The 20599-nt window shown below is 35.4% G+C and overlaps 1 protein-coding gene across 2 annotated transcripts; it reads right to left on the bottom strand.

The window, feature by feature from the left end:
* Positions 1 to 207: 207 nt before the first annotated feature.
* On the bottom strand, positions 208 to 20106 carry bace2 (beta-secretase 2). Of its 2 annotated transcripts, none has more exons than XM_042739096.1 (9): positions 19622 to 20106; positions 12887 to 12975; positions 11052 to 11268; positions 10395 to 10526; positions 7586 to 7720; positions 7120 to 7221; positions 6836 to 6985; positions 4303 to 4471; positions 208 to 2259 (listed from the first exon to the last, which is right to left on the bottom strand). In XM_042739096.1, exons 1-9 carry the CDS (start codon positions 19895 to 19897, stop codon positions 2018 to 2020), a joined length of 1512 nt encoding a protein of 503 aa, XP_042595030.1. In that variant the 5' UTR covers positions 19898 to 20106; the 3' UTR covers positions 208 to 2017. The 2 variants fall into 2 exon arrangements, with proteins under 2 accessions (XP_042595030.1, XP_042595031.1); XM_042739097.1 differs by lacking the exon at positions 19622 to 20106 and adding an exon at positions 17045 to 17508.
* Positions 20107 to 20599: the final 493 nt, after the last annotated feature.

The following is a 20599-nucleotide window of genomic DNA, read 5'->3' as shown; positions in this document are numbered from 1 at the left end:
ATGGCCTATAGTGTAAAACGTAAAAATTTTTATAAGGCTACCCAGGATTAAATGTTAACCCCAGGTATGAACAGTGTGAAACATTAAACAATATAACCCAGGGTTGCATTAATGTGGGGTTTAGAAATATTTAATATTTTGAATTTTTTTAAGTGTGAAAAGCCTTCGAATCTACTAGAAATAATTGAATCCCGAATCCAGAACAAATCAAGTTCGACAGTTTATTCACCAGGTAGGGCTACACATGTAAATGAGAGAATTAAGAAATAAAAGATCAATCCAAAATCAATTACACAAACATAAAAGCATAAAAATAAGTCAAAGATGCATACCCGGCAATACAAATACAAACTGCAAATGTGCAGGAGTTTTGGCTAAAGATTCTCTCCTCACTCTTTTTCCAGTCTTCTTTAAAAACCCACATTAGAGAAATTAGAAATTCAAGAAAAATCTTCAGTCTGTTCTGAGGGGTCAAATCTCATCTAGTGCTAAATGTAATTTTTAATAAAAGAAAGATATTACACAAGGAGGCACACCCTTAAAAACAGAGAAGAGTGACTTTTGAAATGATTATGATCTGATCTAATGAATGACATTATTGTACCAATCACACAAGTACATTTAAAAAGGCTACCAAACAATGGGTCCCATTCACTAATAATTCCTTAGCTTATTCGTATTTGTATGCACATTTGAACTTCATGAAAACTTTCCACTCAATTTACAACACATGCATATGCACACAAATTTGTTCTTATCTTTTTTTCTAATGTTTGTGGATTTGGAGTATTCAAGATGAGCAGCTGCATACATACAGTTAGTCATTTGCATAAACCACGCCCAAACCATCTCTATATAAGGGCCTTTTTCTTTTCATTAACATATGCCTCTCTTTTCAAAACCAGTTTAAACAAAATAAAAAAGATTATATAGACCCAGCTTACAGACCTCTCATTAGCCAACTGTATATATATGCCTGCATTGTTTTTCAGAGAAACCTCACATTTTTTGGTGAATCATGATTTGTTTGTATGCAGATTTAATGCACAGATTTGCTCGTACGCATGTGTAGTGAATGAAACCCAATGGATTCACTCAAGTGTGGCATACAGACATTGGGAGTGAACTTTAAATGATAGGAACCAGGAAGTCTGTACAAGGAACTCTCCTGCCGTCTTTGCCCAGTGAAATGTGAAACTAGGTTTATTATTTTATTGTGCATTATTGATTTTCAGTGAAAGTTCCTAAATACAGGTCACAGCAGAAAACTGCTTTATGAAGAAGATCATAAACATAGTCCATAAGGCGTCTGTGCTATATTACAAGTTTTCTGAAGCCATACAATAGCATATTTTTTTATATTTGACCTCAACAGCATCCCTTCCCATTGCTTTCATTGTACTCTATAAGCAAGAGCAGCATCACGCTTTGTTAAACATTTTCAATTTACAAGTTTGGAATAACATGGAAATTTGATGACAAATTTCATTTTTGGGCTGAATTATTCCTTTCAATGCACTGCTAAAAGGGACATCTAAAAGGAAACCTTAAGCTCTAGATAATAACAGTAAATAAACATACTTCATTGGACCATGAACCTCATTTAGAGACCATTGCTGATTTCCAGTAGTTTTATTAACTCAACTATATTGAAGACTAAGAATAAAAAGAGCAGCATACTTTGGAGAAACACTGGAGCATCAACATCACCATTTACTCCAATGCTATATTGATACTCATATTTTGGCACTTTTATTTGATTTCTTTTTTTCTTCTTTTTTTTTTTTAATAAGAATCACATGTATAATCATGATTCCTTCATCCTTCAGTAGTTTTATCCTCTTCCTTGAAAAGTTCAATCAACAAGTGTCAACAAATGTCCAAATCCCAGCACCTTCACCCAGACAAACAGGAATGTATGTAATCTCACCCGGAGCTCAGTGCGTTACCTGCTCTGATTTCCTTCAGCCCAGTTTTGCTGAGTTGGTGCCACCTCATCTTCAGTTGACTCCTGACGTCACTTGATGCGATGCCGCACCAATGAGGATTCGTCTGTAATCTCGCCGTCTCTGTTCCGTTGGCAAGGCAGCATGAGCAAGATGAGGAGTACGATCAGAACCAAGGCACATATGCCCATCAGAGCGTACGCGATCACCCACATCACCGGTTCCCTGAGAGGCACGCCACTCATGCAGTCTGACGCTACACCTTCAGCTAGGAACGGCCCGGCGATCTCTGCAAATGGCACACCACCGCTTTCTGTTGGAAAGACAGAAGAGGTATGTACTTAGAACCTAGACCACTCAAACTTAAATGACCTGAGGGCCAAATTAAGCAATGGTGGACAGAATCAAAGTATTATTATTATTATTATTATTTTTACTATATTTAAGCACTTTTTTCAAGTACCTCTACTTTCTTAAGAGTGTTTATATTTTGGTAAACTTTATTACATTCCAAAGCATAGTATCAAAGTTTTTACGCCACTATATTTCATAGAAAATATGTTGTCCCTCGTTATTTTGAAAGGAAGAAATCACCACTCCCTCTGAGACGCAAGAACAATTCTTTGTAATAAACCCGTTCATTCATTCACCAAATTTTAGTTGATAATTGTAAATGAAAATCATATTTAGGTCATGACTGTCAGTTATTTGTGAACTTAATCTGCTGCAAATAGAGCGGTTCCATTGAAATGCTTGAATGTAGATGTGTTTGTTGGTCACAGTATGTAAGGGTTAGGTTATCTTAGGTAAAAAAAAAAAAAATATATATATATATATATATATATATATATATATATATATATAAATATATACATATATATATATACAGTACAGGTCAAAAGTTTGGAAAATTACTATTTTTAATGTTTTTGAAAGAAGTCTCTTCTGCTCATCAAGCCTGCATTTATTTGATCAAAAGTACAGAAAAAACTGTAATATTGTGAAATATTATTACAACTTAAAATAATAGTTTTCTATTTGAATATACTTTAAAAAAAATTATTTATTACTAATATATTTGATGAATAAAAGGTTAAAAAGAACTGCATTTATTCAAAATAAAAAAAAATTCTAATAAAATATATTCTAATAATATATTTTCTTTACTATCACTTTTTTATCAATTTAACACATCCTTGCTGAATAAGAGTATTGATTTTATTTAAAAAAAAAAAGAAAAAAAATTACTGACCCCAAATTACTGACCAGTAGTGTATATTGTTATTACAAAATATTTATATTTTAAAAACATAGCTTCTTTTTTTTTTTTTTTTTTTTTTTTTTACTTTTTATTAATCAAAGTATCCTAAAAAAGTATCACATGTTCTGAAAAAATATTAAGCAGCAGAACTGTTTCCAACTTTGATAATGAATCATCATATTAGAATGATTTCTAAAGGATCATGTGATAATGATCCTAAAAATTCAGTTTTGCATCACAGAAATAAATGATAATTTAAAGTATAATAAATTTAAAAACAATTATTTTAAATTGTGATAATATATCACAATATTACATTTTTTTTTTCTGTATTTTTGATCAAATAAATGCAGGCTTGATGAGCAGAAGAAACTTCTTTCAAAAACATTAAAAATAGTAATGTTTCCAAACTTTTGACCTGTACTGTATATACATACATACATTTGCCAGCATTGACAAGTAAGACCTGTTAATAATGTTTGTAGCACAATATTTGAAGGTAAGGGTAAAAATTACGGATTATTTTTGTCAGTTAAGGCTCGTTTGCACTAGCATTCTGTCCGCTTCAAATCAGACTCAGAGATGAATTAGTGCGGTAAGATCACATTTATTTGAATGAATTATAGTCTTTGAATTAATTCTTGATTGACAGAGAGAGAGAGAGATGACAGTTCTGTGTGTGTGTTACCTGCGTTTGCTGTGTTAAACAATTTAAAGCTGTGTCAAAAAAAAAAAAAAAGCCATTTTACACCTTGTTGCTGAGGAATATAATGTAGCGATCTAGTGTCTTGGCCATTTTATTAATAAAAGTTGCAGGGACGCCTTGAAAAGTTTGTGTGTGTGTGTGTGTGTGTGTTTATGAGCATCAATTAAAGCAGTGCATTAATATATGGAACGGTGATTAAAATTAATTGAAACTACCTGTGCATTAAACTGTTTTAATGCATACCTGCCAGCCAATCAGAATCAAGTATTCAGACAGACCATGGTACAACTTGACGTATACACTGTTGTACAGTGGTAACCATTTCTATCAGAAACAATTTAAAAATTAGAATTTTAAATATTAATCTACACACCCTTGAACCCACTTACCTGCACAAGTGCTAACGGCAAACCCCACCCTCTTTTGAGCACGGTCAAAGATGACATAGAAGCCCTCCATCACAGTGGCTCCAATGACCAGGGCGTTTGCTGAAGGGGAGATTCCGAATCGGAAACAATCCAATGTGCCATCAATATCTGTGATTGGCTGGACATATAGCTGTGGAAACAAAATTTGGTGTCAAGGAAAGAGCAAGTACTTACAATCCTGGTTTCTCATCATTTTAAGAAATTGTATAACATCACATCAAAAACCACAAAATATATTATTAATTTAGAGCCTATGTACAATAGAGTTCAATATAGTGAAAATGTATAAACTCTTCAAAAGAGAGCTACAGTTTCTTAAATCCCAAAGGAGACAATGAATGACAAATATGCCAAAACCGAACCGAAGTTTAATTTAGGTTTATTTTTATTTCAGTTCTAGTTTTAGTTTGGTTTAATTTACTACATCAACTAAATGAAAATTAGAAATATTACCATGGCAACCAACTGAAATTTCAATTTTAATTTTAGTAACTTCAATTAACAAAACTCTTTTATTTTTTGTTAATAATAAACTACTACCAAACTAAACTAGGGGCATTTAAGCACAAAATATACTTCATTTTGTATGCATATACCTATGCGTAGCCTTTCAGACATCTGTTGTTGTTAAAGTGCCCCTTTTATGCCATTTTTACGGTTCCTAGTATTGTTTTGGGAGTCTCCTACAATAGGATTACATGCACGCAAGGTCAAAAAATGCTTTTGTTTTTGCAAAATATGTATTTAACATCACCTAATTTTCAGTCTCTCTAAACCCCTCGTTTCCGTGAGCCTGCTCTGCTCTGACTGGTCAGATGGCCTAGTCTGTTGTGAGTGGTCTACAGCAGGTGTCTCCAACCTTTTATACACCACGGACCGGTTACGTTTGGAAAATTTCCTCGCGGACCGACTGAACGCAGGTGGGTGGTAGGGGGTGGGTTTAGCATGGGAGTATGTTGGGGGTTTGGATATTTCCTAATATATATATATATATATATATATATATATGTGTTATTATATTATGTTATTATATAGCTAGTATTATATTGGTTCAACGCATTATATTGTTTTTTTTTTTTTTTTTTATGAGTCACAGATTGCTTGAACGTGTAAATTGGCAAATTAATCTGCCAATCACGTGTGTGCCGAACAGTATAGGGTCTCGTCCGTATGTATCACAGAACAACCGCGATCCGTTTAACCCCCTAATACTGTATGTGACAGATCAGAGAAATGTACTTATTTAACATGAAATCTTCAAATTTCTACTCCATATCAATCGCATACAATGAAAATACTGAATAATAAGAACAATCATTAACACGCAATAACAGATAAATAAATAACAGGACATTAACACTTATTTAATCATATACATAATAAATTAAGCCACTCACTTGTGTGCCGAACAGTAAAGGGTCTCGTTTAACACGTTTAACCCCCTAATACTGTATGACAACAGAGAAATGTACTTATTTAACATGAAATCTTCAAATTTCTACTCCATATCAATCGCATACAATGAAAATACTGAATAATAAGAACAATCATTAACACGCAATAACAGATAAATAAATAACAGAGTGTCATATCTATACACATTTTTCCAGAACGTTCTTGCGACCCAGTAGCAATTCTTCCCATGGCACGGTAGTGGGATCAGCACCTAGAGAGGACCTGTACAGCCTGAAAGACAGCGGAGACCAGGACAACTAGAGCCCCAGAGACAGATCCCCTGTAAAGACCTTGTCTCAAACGACCACCGGGACAAGATCACAGGAACCTGTTGAGTCCTCTGCACAATGGTACTTTGCTGCAGCCTGGAATTGAACTGCTGGTTTCGTCTTATCAGAGGAGAAGTGACCCCCCCCCCCCCCCGACTGAGCCTGGTTTCTCCCAATGTTTTTTCTCCATTCTGTCACCAATGGAGTTTTTGTTCCTTGCTGCTGTCGCCTCTGGCTTGCTTAGTTGGGGACACTTCATTTCCAGCGATATCGTTGACTTGATTGCACAGATACTATTTAAAATGAACTGAGCTGGATGATGACATCACTAAATTCAATGATGATCTGCCTTTAACTGAAAAATGAGTGTTTACTATTGTAATTTTGCATTATTGACACACTATTTTCCTAATTAATGCTGTACAGTTGCTTTGACAAAATCTGTATTGTTAAAAGCACTATGTAAATAAAGGTGACTTGACTTGTGAATCCCGCGTAAAACCCACGTAGAATGACGTGTTTGGGGGGGGGGGGCGGTCAAGTTGTTTGCGGCCGGCCAACATGAAATAACAATAGTGTTTCCAACTTGTGGAACATCTGATTATTGCAAAACAAATTTAATGCACGTGTGACCTGTGTTTACAAAGTAAGGTTACAAAAATCAGGCAGTACACGTACAGGATGTGCATATTATTCTGGTGACAAAATGCACTATATGCGGACTTGCGTATGCATAAAACCCGAAGTATACTTTGGGCTTTAGTCCTAACCTGTGGAAGAATGGTGATGCGAAAGGACTGGCTGGTGTTCGTTGCTCTGAGGTAGATTGAGATCTTTGGAAAAAGCCTCCATGGTGATTCGCCTCTCATCCAACATGCAAGCTTGGTGCCCTCAAAAAATCCCGCAGAGAAATCCTCAATCTGGCAGAGCAGGAGAAAACAGGGTTACACACAATCAATTGTAACTAAGGAGTCATTTTGAAGACTGAGGCCCTTAAACATGCACAAGATTGCCTGTGTGAAGCAAGTCGTTCCAAAATGGAAGGTAATCATACCAGTGATGTCTGCATAATGGCCTCCACCACAGCACTAAACACATTTCCAGGAAGTCGCAGTAAAGTCGTCCCACTATCCACAATGGCTTTATCTGAGTTGTACTGAACGAAACGACCAAAGGGAAAGAAAGATCAGTCAAGGTCTCCATCAGACAAAAAGCAATACCTGCTCTGCTCCTCTCAGGATTTCATAAACAAGATCACTCATTCTTAGTAGTGATATTCTCTGCCATATATCTTATTGAATGCTGGAATTACTCCACTGACAGCCTTTAAAGGTACAATTTCAGCTCACTCTTGGAGCAGTTCCAGTCACGACTCTTTACTGTCCTCACAAGGTCAAATAATCATAGTGTTTTTAACTCCATCACTATCTAAAAGGATGGACTAGATTTTCTGGTTGAATAGGCATTATTCATAATAAATGCAAAAGCGCATATTTTTTGAGCTGCGCTGTGTCATGTACCTCTTTGCAGTCTAGGTTTAAATTTTGGGTTCCAACTTCAAGCTTCAAAACTTCCACTTGATAGTACCATTCTTCCAGGACTGGTGTGTACCAAACTGAACCCCGGTACAAGGTGGGCTCAACTCCTCCCATGATCTGAAACACAACACAAAGACATCAGAGCATGTGATCTGAGGCATATCTTTCCTTTGCATATATTAAATATCTTCCAAGCTATTAGCAATGAATTTAAATTAAGGCAAGACAATACAGGTTAACAATTTAACTAATAGTTTCCTGTCAATTAGTCACAGTACATTAATACAGTTGTTTTATATTACAAGTTTTGTTATGTTGGAATATGCAAATTAGGTATTGTTAAAAATATGCACATTTGCATACATTTTGAGAACAGAAATTTTAACATTGGATACATTTTTGTTTTCATTTGTTGACATTAAAGTTTTTTTTCTTTTTTCTCATTTTTTTTTTTCATTTTTCTCATTTTTTTTTCATTTTTGATATTTAGGTATATTTACAAATTTCTACTAGTCTGAAAGATGACATGTTTTGGAAGCATAATGTACCAAAATCTCAAAATTGACCAGTGTTTTTGTCAGTATTATCTTGCTTTAAAAAATATCTATTTCGCACTCTTATGAAACTGATTGACTGATTAATTGATTCATCTAGATAAACAGTGTTTTCTACTTTTATTAGGAGTATTTAGTGTTTATTTATCCATTTTATTGCTGTCATCCTAATCGAAAATAAAAGTCATAATTCTTTTTATAAAAAATGTGAAAATTAAAAATATATATTTTTATTATTAATTTAATCAATTAATCAATCTGATTTTTTTTTTAAACTTACAATACGATGGTTCATCTACCTATTTTTCTTCAGCTTATGTCTAAGAATATCAGATCAAGCTAAAATAAATAAAAATAATAATAAATAAAAATAAAATGTACTTTCTGGAGCTTCTGACTTATGCAGATAGCATCCAATTAAGAGGCTAATCAAATATTTCCAAAAGGCTTTGGACATTGTTCAGCGGTGGACACAGGACACACCCCTCCCCACCATTCTTCCCATCTGCTCCTCTCTGTGGGACACGTGGCCGCCTCTTCTTCCAGCGCTCCCATATTGCTAACAGAATGTGCCAGCAGCAGGGGGCTCTCTTTAGCTTAATTAGCTTCTCACTAACGAGACACGACATCCTATAGGAGGCAGCGGAGGTGTGAGACGCAGAGACGCGCTGAGCTATTATGTTTCTTGAGTAGTGCTGAGAAACCCAATCTCATCTGTCCTTGAGGTGTTAAACTGATCTGATTTATGAAAGCTGGAAGCCTGAACATTACCTACGGCGGCAACTCATATGGTTAAACTCCAGTTTACCTGCTAATAACATGAGACTCCCATCTCAAATCTTTCACCAGGGGCCAATTTTGATCAGAATCTCAGATTTTGTAGACTTTGGGTCTAGCCACTTTGCTTCAAATTATAGACAATAGCCATTCATATACCTTGTCTTCTAACTAGTTTTTTGTTTTTAAATACGATTTAAGGACTGAAATAGATCCTACAATTACTGTGTGTGTGTGTGTGTGTGTGTGTGTGTGTGTGTGTGTGTGTGTGTGTGTGTGTGTGTGTGTGTGTGTGTGTGTGTGTGTAGAAGGCTTTTGTCTTTCAAACACATTAAAATGCACAAATTCCTTATTTACATGTAATGCAGGCATTCTTAAACTTTTTTGTCATCTGAACCTCTTTCCCCTAATATATTTACTTGAAGTACCCCTCATATTTTAAAATAAATATTTTAATAATTAAGCATCACATTTGACATGCAGGTAAACAAATAAAACATCTTTCATGTTTCTAATAAGTGTTTTAGTTTTGATTGATGCTATTTTAAAGTGATTTGTTTTAATTTTCTTTTTTATTATTTAATTACTTGTTAGCTTTTCATTAAACTCTTGAACCCCAAATAAGAAACAATGTTTACATAATGTAATGTTTAATCCACTTCATGTTGTCAATAATGGAATATATTTTCTTTCTCTTTGTATTTTTATATCAATATGGTACAAGATTATATTATTTAAACAATGTGATAACGAGATAGGTCAAATAATTAAAAGTAGTCTGATTGTTACCTAAAATGTATAATGGCATGGATAATGTTACTAACTACAATTTTTGTAATGTAATTTGGAATCAGTAACTGACTTCAATATGTAAGTAATCTATCCATCACTGTGTGTTTGTGTGTGTATATTATATATGTATATTATATTCCAGGAAAAAACAGTTATTGATAAAAAAAAATAATAATAATAAATTCACTAATGTGTCTCTGTTCTCTGTAAAATTGTTCACAGAGTCTGTTGCACCATTGTTTGAATACATGATTTATTCAGTCTAATATAGTGGAACCCTCTATAATAATAATCTGTTTCTAATAACAAGATTTTTTTTTAAACTGAACAAAGACATGTTAACATTTTTTTTTAGATATAATAATTTAAATTGACTTTTCAAATAAAATGTTTTTGACTGAATTAATATTAATACAAATACTTATTTTTTGGCACTAAGTTTGACAACTGATTATAAACAAAATTTTATAACTTTTTCAAGCATCTGCCATGAAAAGTATTACCTATATATGTTAGAGGACCTGTATATAATACATATATAATAGTTTTCATGTTTACATGATGAGATTGGTGTACCCACTATAGCAGTTAGTTGGATTAATTTTTAACAAATTCGGATTGTATATTTTTGTAGGTTGGTGCAAGACTACTTCTGGTTTGGTACACACCAGGCTGCCACCTGCCGGGTCAGCTGTAGTGCTGGCAGAGACTCCTGCTCCACACATCTGGAGAGAAAACACATCTGGAATGCCAGTCTGTCCCACAACAGAGTTGAAGAAGGGCTCCACTGATGGGTCAGGCTGAGGGGAGAAAAATATAAAATTCATCTTAAGGAAATTGAAACCAATTTTTAAATATGTATATTTGAATATTATAATACTAATGCGTAAACATAGCACAAATTAACAGTTGTATTGAGTGTTTATTATATATTAATTGACAAAAATGATAAGACAAATAAAAGACAAGACAAGGAACAGATAGTGAGGGAAAAATATGCTCACATAAAAGTCCCTAAAAGAAAAGAAAGAAAAAAAAATGGATACTATCGTACAGTAATATATTAGAAATGTACCATTGCACTAATCATTTACCATGGTACATAGTACATTATCCACTACTTTCTGAAACATGGCTCTTAGTAATAGCAAATATACATTGACATTTGAAGATAATAGCACTGCTGTTTGAGGATCTAAGCCACACCTTTGTGACACCAAAATTAAGCATGTGACAGCTATGGCTGAGCTAAATCAAACAGCAGCACCCATCTCTAAAATAACACACCTTTTCTCAATAACACACCTACGTAACATGTCACTTACCCGAGCTAGTAGAGGATATGCAAGTCCAAGAATTCCCTGCCAGTTGATTCCAGGCAGAAAGAAGCCTTCTGATTTGAGGATTGCGGCTATGTTGATAGTGATTGTACCACTGGGCCCTTGAGGAATGGTGATGCGGTCAGTTCCCAGTTCCCCCTCCCATTCTCCCTGTGTGTATTTTACTGCAACTCCCCTGCCGGAGCTCTGATATGTACTGGAACTGAGCAAATCATCATGACATTGATTCATCACTAATGCACTGCTGAACTTACAAACATCACTCACTGACACACATAAAAAAACTAGAATATAATGAAAGTAATTTTTTTTTCTGGATGATCTGTTATAAAAGAATGTGATGTATGTTTTGATTTTAGAGTGCTCTTTTGTAGTAGAATGTTATGTAAGGATGTGATCTTACAATGCTTTGTTTTAGTGTTGGGATCTAATGATTTTATCTTACAATGCTCTGTAACAGTAAGGTATGATGTAACTTAAGATGTAATGTAGGGATGTGATCTTACAGCGCTCTGTTATAGTAGTGTGTGATGCAGGGATGTGCTCTTACAGTGCTTTGTTAAAGAAGTGCGTGATGTAGGGATGTGAAATTACAGTGCTCTTTTATAGTAGTGCGTGATGCAGAAAATACACCAAAAACTTTATAGTAGTGCGTGATGCAGGGATGTGCTCTTACAGTGCTTTGTGCTCTTTTGGTGTTTGTGTTTTTAATGTATGTGTGTTTTCTTTGATCTTTCTTTTATGTTTGTGTTTGGTGGATGTGATCTTACAGTGCTCTGTTATAGTAGTGTGTCGTGTAGTGTGTGATGTGATCTTACAGCACTCTGTTATAGTAGTGTGTGTGTGTGGTGCATGGGAGTGTGTGTGATCTTGATCTTACAGCGCTCTGTTATAGTAGTGTGTGATGCAGGGATGTGATCTTACAGCTCTCTGTTATAGTAGTGTGTGTGTGATGAAGGGATGTGATCTTACAGCGCTCTGTTATAGTGTTATAGTAGTGTGTGATGCAGGGATGTGATCTTACAGCGCTCTGTTATAGTAGTGTGTGATGCAGGGATGTGATCTTACAGCGCTCTGTTATAGTAGTGTGTGATGAAGGGATGTGATCTTACAGCGCTCTGTTATAGTAGTGTGTGGTGCAGGGATGTGATCTTACAGTGCTCTGTTATAGTAGTGTGTCGTGTAGGGATGTGATCTTACAGCGCTCTGTTATAGTAGTGTGTGGTGCAGGGATGTGATCTTACAGTTCTCTGTTATAGTAGTGTGTGATGAAGGGATGTGATCTTACAGCGCTCTGTTATAGTAGTGTGTGATGCAGGGATGTGATCTTACAGTTCTCTGTTATAGTAGTGTGTGATGCAGGGATGTGATCTTACAGTGCTCTGTTATAGTAGTGTGTGATGTAGGGATGTGATCTTACAGTGCTCTGTTATAGTAGTGTGTGGTGCAGGGATGTGATCTTACAGTGCTCTGTTATAGTAGTGTGTGATGTAGGGATGTGATCTTACAGCGCTCTGTTATAGTAGTGTGTGATGTAGGGATGTGATCTTACAGTGCTCTGTTATAGTAGTGTGTGATGTAGGGATGTGATCTTACAGCTCTCTGTTATAGTAGTGTGTGATGAAGGGATGTGATCTTACAGTTCTCTGTTATAGTAGTGTGTGATGAAGGGATGTGATCTTACAGTGTTCTGTTATAGTAGTGTGTGTATTGTAGGGATGTGATCTTACAGCACTCTGTTATAGTAGCGTGTGTAAATTAGGTATTTGATCTCACAGTGCTGTGTTATAGTAGTGTGTGATGTAGGGATGTGACCTTACAGTGCTCTGTTGTAGAAGTGTGTGATGTAGGGATGTTCTGCTGCAGCTACAGCAAAGTTGCTGCTTCCAGTGTCAACCAGGATGTTCAACTGCAAAGACAGAAAACAATAGGACTAGGGTTTTTTCCACATATAGTTTGTTTTAATGGAGCCAAACCCAGTTCACTAAGTGAACCAGAAAGCGAACCAGCCACAAGTGACCTCAGTCCTTTTGGTGTTCAAAAGTGGCCTATCAAAATATAGTGGACTCAAAAGAGAATCCGGTTCTTTTCTTGGTCCTCTTCAGCACTTAAGTGATCTCACACCCTTTCTTGTTCACACCACAACTTCACAAGAACCCAGACTCCAGCTTTCTGTGCAGCAGTGAAATGCTGGAGTCTGACCTACTGGAAAATTTGGAAGATGAAGTAGACAGGGAAGGGGGTGAGGAAGAGCTGGCAATCCCTGATCATGTCATCTGTCAAGATCTTTGCAGAGCTTTAACAATGCATTTCAGTCAAAGTTAAAATTAAAAGGGAATATTATGTATAAAGTTAATTCAGCTTGGACACTTGTAAACTGTAAATGCTGCCGGGCAAGTTTTATTAATATAGTAGCTTTGATACTGAATTGCTACATTATATTTCTCAGCAGCTAGGGGGTAAAACTGATGTTTTGAAGTAACGGAATTCACAGCTTCGCTTTTGAAGAATGAGACGCATAGACGCAATTCACACACACAACTTTCATCTCTCTCTCTATCAATCACTCGATAATTAATTAAAATCAATAATTCAATCATTCAAATACAGTATATGTGATGTTACCGCACTACTTCTTCTCTGTGTCTGATTTAAAGCAGGCAAAATTCTAGATCTCCCATTGGAAGCATTGGGTGGTTGTCATGACAAGAATACTTAGCGAAAAATGCATTAAATAATTTAACGCACAGTTAGCCATAGATTACATAAATGAAAACAGAATTTTAATTATTTATCGTTTGAGCCCTGCAAACGCTCTCGGAGCGGTTCAGCTCGTATATCTGAACAAACAAGTAATCTCAGACCCCCTTAAAATCACCCAAAAGTGAACCGTACTCAGACCGCCTCTGAAGGTGTGAACAAGAAATGGTCTGAAATCATTTCTGTGCTGAAGAGGACCAAGAAAAGAACCGGGTTCCCTTTCTGGCTCACTTTAAGTGAAATGGGTTTGGTTTCTTTAAAACAAACTATATGTGAAAACACCCTAAATGATGGGTCATTTCTTAGGCATTAGTTGGAAATAGTTTCAGAGGAATACTCTGCATTAAATACAGCTTATGATCATCTGTGACATGCTGTTGATTACTACAGAAAATATACAACATCCCTCAGCTACAATAAATAAATACCATTTACAGTTATGTAATTTTAATGGAAGTCAAAAGGGCAAATGTTCGAGGTTTAAAATCAGAAATGTCTAGCTCCTGTACTAATTGTCAAAATTATATATATATTTTTTTTTTACATTTTACACATTAGCAATGTAAATCCTGTAGGTGGAGTTATCTCTACGTAAGTACGTTTATGTCACATGTGTACAGAGACACTGTAGCATCTATACTAGTCCACGTTCAGCTAAGTAACACATTCAGAAATCAAATAAACAAATAAAACATTTCATTCATGGGGATGAACACAGAAACGAGCCTCATTATGAAGCTTCTTATTAAATGGATGTCAACTTATCTGTAGTCTCAAGGCTGGAATACACTACACGATTTTTGGCCTGATTTTCCACTGATTTACAGTCTGGAGAAGATGATGCTAGTTGCCAAAGGTCAGAGCCAGTCAGATTTGAGTTGACAGAATCCATAGGAAATCAATTAACTTAACCATCAGTTTATATGTAAAGTCTGTTTATGAAATATTAACATAGATGTTCTTAATTGGAGCAGCAACAATTTTTTATAATTTTCATGTATTTATTAAAATGATTTTGCAAAATAAATCATCTAGGTCATTTATTAAGTTCATACATATTTTATTATGAACAACTATTATTAACAATATCTATGAAATTACTAAATACTACAAATTTTTTTTTTTTTTTACTCCGCAAATATTGATACCAGTGATCAATTATGATTAATGTGATTAATTAGTATATCCTGCAATTAATTTGATTTTGAATTTGAATGAAGACAGAAAGAAACTAATGTCACAGAGTAAATAAATAAATATGTGCAATATATCCGGAAAAAAAAGAATCCCCCCCACCCCCCACTGTCGACCTACTGGCCAATCTAAATAAAAAGGCATAAAATGTCAAAACCCATGTATTTTAGCTTAGGTTAAAATACAAGTTGAAAATCAGAAATTTTCAAAGCACCCAAAAGTATGTGCAAACCACTATATGGTATTCTTTTACTGTAGTTTATTTATAATATTTTTATACCTACAGTAAATGTCAACCACCTAAATACCAACAAACCCTGCTGGCACAGAGCCCTCCAATTTAGCCTCTCCACACATATGTTTCTGTTTGCCAGGCGCTTGCGAGGCGGTCACGGCAGTTGGAATAATGTTGTTGGAGCGCTGGTTCAACGAGGGGGAACTAATGAGATAACAGAGCTGTGCCATCTCACCCAGTTGCCAAAGAGGCCATTATGGGCATTCCTCATCGTTAACGCCATCATAATATACACACAGATCTGTTCCACTGCACTGATCCTAACAGCTTCATTTAAAATCACTTAAACTCTTAAATCCAAGAACACATTTTAATGCCGTGTTTGAATTAAATATTATGGAAACCTTGAGTTGTTATTAAGTAAAGATTTTTATATCTCTTTTCAGGAGGAGAAAAAGTGAGAAAGATGTTTAATTCTACTTAATTTGCATGAAATATCTATAGAAATGTAACTCTTCATAATCATAATGAGTCAAAAAGGAAATCATGGTTTATATTATCCGTTTGTTCATCATTACAAGGATGTGTAAGGTCAAGCACAATGCATTCCACATACTGTATCCCATACAGTACCTAGTGCTCTGTTGTAAAAGCGAATGCAGTTATGGATACAGGAAGTTTGCACTAATGATAATGATCGGCTATTTATACAGGAGAAGGCAAACTCTTTCCTTGAAGTATATTTTAGCATACTTTTAATGGAAATGTTGTACTTAATATACTAAATGTAATGTTTTCGGACCCTTAATTCCATGATAGTTTACATTTATATTAAATGCAATTACTGTAGTTGAACTTATTACTCAAATTATTACATTATTTAAAGAATTACTTATATTGTCTCTGATATGGATAAAGTGTACTGCCAAAAGTATACTGATGATCATTTATGGTAAACTAAAACATATTTTAAGGTCAGCTTAATTGAAACTTGTATGTCATGTATTTGAATATATTTGAAACACATTTGTAATGAGGCAGTTTCAAGTTAGGCCATTTAAAATAGCCTACATTAACTTTAAATTTAATAATCAAATCACACACTACAGTTAAATATAATGAAGTACTTTACATGGGTTTTATGTTAATCAACACTTACTTACAATGTACTTAAGAAACATTTAAGTGGCCTTTTATTTCATTAATATTTTATTATCGGCAAATATGTTTTTTTTTTTTTTTAAATACACTACAAGCTACATTCAATACAATTAAGGTCATGGTTATTCACATTAACAAGTAAACTGATTAGAACAAGCAGTGGTTAATAACATGTCTGCTTAGAATGAATGGTTATTCCAAGCTTAAACAGAATAAATAGTATTTATTCCAAGCATAAAGACCTTGTTTTTGTAGGGTGTGAAAGAAATTCAAGAGGAATAATCTTATTGTGTTGAACTTGAGACCTTTCCAAATACGTTGCCAGTTATTTTGTATAATTTCTCATTCCTTGCCGGCTTTAACTCAAGACAATTATTAAGTACACATTTTCAGACAAACAGCACAAAGTACAACCACTGTTTCCCACACGGCTACAATCACAGTCTTCAGTGGGGAAAGGCAGAAAGTGTTTGTGGTTATTTAATTAAAAATCACAGTGCAAATTATCATTGCTATTGTAGTTATTTTTAAGCAATGTAAGAGCCTTGCCATTACTAAGTTTGGAGGATACATTAAGGACGCTTTCCTGCCACTTCCTGTCTGGTATGAAAAATCCAGCCATGCCTACTTCCTGTAAACATGAAGTCTGTCCGCAACAGGGCCCTGGAACACACATACTCCCTTTGGTTCCAAGAATCTGGCCCCTTTCCTGTGCTTGTCGCTCCATGTACTCCTCCTCACTGTGCTCCCATGGCTCCTCTGCTGGTGAAGCGGGCTCTAATCACCCCTATCGAGGTGGCTTAGCTAATTGGCAGGTGCTCTGTCACTGGGAACGCATCTGCTACCTGTTTGTACCAATTAGCAGATGTGAGCCACTCCAGTCCGACGCCTCCGCACATACGACAGATTCCGCAATTAGTGGCTCGTTTAGAAAGAGCGCCTCAATTAACATGAGTACCCTTAATTACATATTCGCAGAGGATGCGGGAAGATCCTGGCCTCTCACAGTTCACCTTACTCATTCAATTGTGATGAGATGAGAGAATAAACATGATGTTCAATGACACTGCAGATTTCATTATAATATATCCAGAGAGACACGCCACATGATGAATTATGATCACTAAAATTCAAGCTTGATTTTCTAAAGAAAGTAATGCAATCACAGTTATAGCATGGTTTTAAAATGATTCTACCTCACAATGAAATTTTAATGCATCTATTTTTAAACAGAATTTAGGTAGTGGTCTTTGCTTTGGTTGAACCCTTCATTTTTAGCATTAGGGAGTTCAACAATTGAAAAAAAAAAAAATATATATATATATTTATTTTTTTTGGAGAAAAGTCAAGGTGATGCAACTGACTTGACAACTTGATGAAATAAAAAGCCTCATTAAAAGAATGAAATTCTAGTAGTATGGCATAATCTTTTATATTAGTTCTTTAAAAATATTTTAACAAAACTGCTTCACTGCTTTGATTATTAGGCTAATATTTGAAAAACTGTTGTGTGCCAAATTAAAATCATGTAGTGCAACCAACATGCAGACAAGGTGGTTAGATCAGGTTGTAAAATACCATGCTGTGCAAAGTGTAGGCCTAATGATATTTACGAATTAATTATTGGTACAAGCTATTATGAATCATAATCACCGTTATCTGTATCAACCTCAAAATTATTTTTACTTGTATTCAGCTAAAACTGGAAGTGGGCTAGGCTTAAACCAGAAGTTATTCGAATTAGATGAGAAGCCCATTTTAAATGTAATTCTGTACTGTTCATAGTTTTGAATGGACAAATGTGCCTTGTGTAACTCATACAAAGTTGAACGGTTTCTTTCAACATACCTTCTGATGTTCATTCATGTTTATTTCATGTTACAACTAGTAAAGAGGAAGAGATAAGGAATGTAACAACGATTTCTCGGTTGTATCACTAATATTGTGCTTTCCCTGCTGTTATCCAGCAATTAAGAGGAGTAACTGTGTAGGCTGAATATTTTTTGGTAGAATTTGTTAGCCAGGTTAGACTGCATTTTTAACTATTTTGTGAAAATAAACGGGACTGTGCGGTACAGTTCAATCAACAGATTGTGAGATTCACCTCAACTGTTCTACCATCTACATGCACACTTTTTATTTTTTTAAATACATCTAAAATTAATCAAACACTTGGAGTTTTGCAGGGTTTTTGATAAGGAAAATACATTTATAACAGCAATCCCAACTGACCATAAAGTCTGTACATACAAGTGGACACACGAGTCTGCTTCAGGCCCTAATCTGAGTCAGCTGCTCTCATTGAGGGGCCCGCTGTCATGTGAACCCATGTGAGTTGGCTCTTACATATTCTCAGCACAAAGATCAAGGGCTCTTTGGTCTCCATCCTGCGCCCAGGGCATCTCAGAGAGAGTTTCACATCACATGCTTCTTGAACTGATATGCTCTTAAAAGCTGAAACGCTGCTTTGAGATCAGCCTTAGCCTACAGTACCCATCTACTCTGATGTTTAACAGCTGATCAGAAATCAGCTGAGTTTTGAACAAGACCGTAAAGAGCAAACCATTTGAAAAGTGTTGAAACAGATGTAGTGGCCCTAAATGAATGTGAATGCTTAAGCCACACTTATGAATGTCAAAATGTCATTTCATTATATAAAATATAACACATTTTCTCAGAATTATAGTAACTTCTAATTTCACTCTAACTGGTCCCAAAGTAATCTTATTGGACAAAAGGAAGGGAAATAGTGGTCATATCTTCTCAAATTCGCACAGGTATTTCACAGGTATAACCAGTTGTAGTTCATCACAACAATAGACATTCTTCACTAATGTCTGACAAACAGAACAGTCTGTCTAAAATGTAGCACACGTCTTGTTGTGAAACCAATTTTTTTATTTAATTTTTTTTTTTCTTTGTGCGTGCTGCTGCCATCTCTCTTTGTAACAAATAATGGCTGATTTGATGTTTATCTAATGCAACAACATTCATTTGTTCGTGCAGCTTAAATGTCCAGATACTTGGAAGGCCACCTTATAATGCAGAATCTAGTTTAAATAGGCCTATTTAAAACTTCCGATGTAACATTTACTGGATAAATGTAACAAAATGAATAAATGTACCGTTACAAAACATGTCACTATATGTAGGAAAAATGATCGAAAAGAGGTATCAAAATGTTGAAGAAAAAAAAATGACATACCGTTTGTCCCGGAGTCCCAATAACCATCTGCATATAATATCCCCTACCAGAGTCTCCTTTTAAATTATTGATCATGTCCAGAAAGTTGACAATCCCAGCTGGATCCGAAGCCAGGGAAAGTCCACTCTCCACTGCGCTTTGATTCTTTCTCAAAGTTCTGAGGTCCAGCTGCACAGACGCGTTGAATTTCCCCGCAAACATTTTTAAAGGTATTTTAAACACTGAATGAGACGTCCAGAAGGAAAGAGAAAGTAGCAGAAGCCCGTAGAGCAGCATCTCGCCAAATTTGACGTTGACCAGACAGACAACACTCAGCTTCGCTTCAAAGCGCAGAACTCTTTCACTGATAGTTCCATTCTCATTATTAGTTATGGGAATAATCTTCGGCAGAGAGTATGTGAACCAGACAGATGCCTCAAGGATATGAAGTATGTGTGTAATGTGTTCAATTCATAACTTCCTGAAGGAGCATATGACGGATATGACGAGCATATCCAAACATTCCAGCGTTTAACGAGGGCCAGGGGGCGCGTTGTGTCTCAAAAGCTTGCATCTGGTAAAATAAACCAGAAGTTTAAAAGTTATTGAAAATAATTAATTCGACTTTGTTTGCAGCAGGTGCCAAATAGTTCTATATGTATATACAGTCAAATCAAAATATCTCAAATAAAATAAAAATACATAGGCCTATATATAAAAAAAATATATCTGGTGTCGTTAAACAATTTTTGGTTTTGACTCCGTGTGTATAGGCTATTCATATCCTTACATTCAGCCTATTGTCTTGCAGTACCATTGATGGTCAGATGAGGGCATAGTTTACCGCTCCCCCACCGAACCCCCGCCTAACAAACTGTGCGGTAAATGAGGGAGATTATCGGAGTGAGCAGGCTAACTGTTTACTGTCCAAATCGCCTTTACTGGAAAACTGCTTCATAATCTTCGCCGAACCCTGATTGGAACAAGACTTGAGAGACA

The sequence above is a fragment of the Cyprinus carpio genome, chromosome B15 (genome assembly GCF_018340385.1).
Source record: "Cyprinus carpio isolate SPL01 chromosome B15, ASM1834038v1, whole genome shotgun sequence".
In the NCBI taxonomy this organism is placed as follows: Eukaryota; Metazoa; Chordata; class Actinopteri; order Cypriniformes; family Cyprinidae; genus Cyprinus; species Cyprinus carpio.
Note: the sequence above shows the minus strand (reverse complement) of the source record. Positions and strands in the feature narration are given on the sequence as shown.

Bases quoted from the DNA above. Each gene is read 5' to 3' on its own strand.
- bace2 (XM_042739096.1), bottom strand. From the start codon at position 19,897: ATGCTGCTCTACGGGCTTCTGCTACTTTCTCTTTCCTTCTGGACGTCT. The intron at 7,721-10,394 runs GTGTGTACCAAA...GTTGTGTTTCAG, and splicing joins ACCCGGCAGGTGGCAGCCTG to ATCATGGGAGGAGTTGAGCC. The intron at 6,986-7,119 runs GTATGATTACCT...CTGCTCTGCCAG, and splicing joins CCATTATGCAGACATCACTG to ATTGAGGATTTCTCTGCGGG.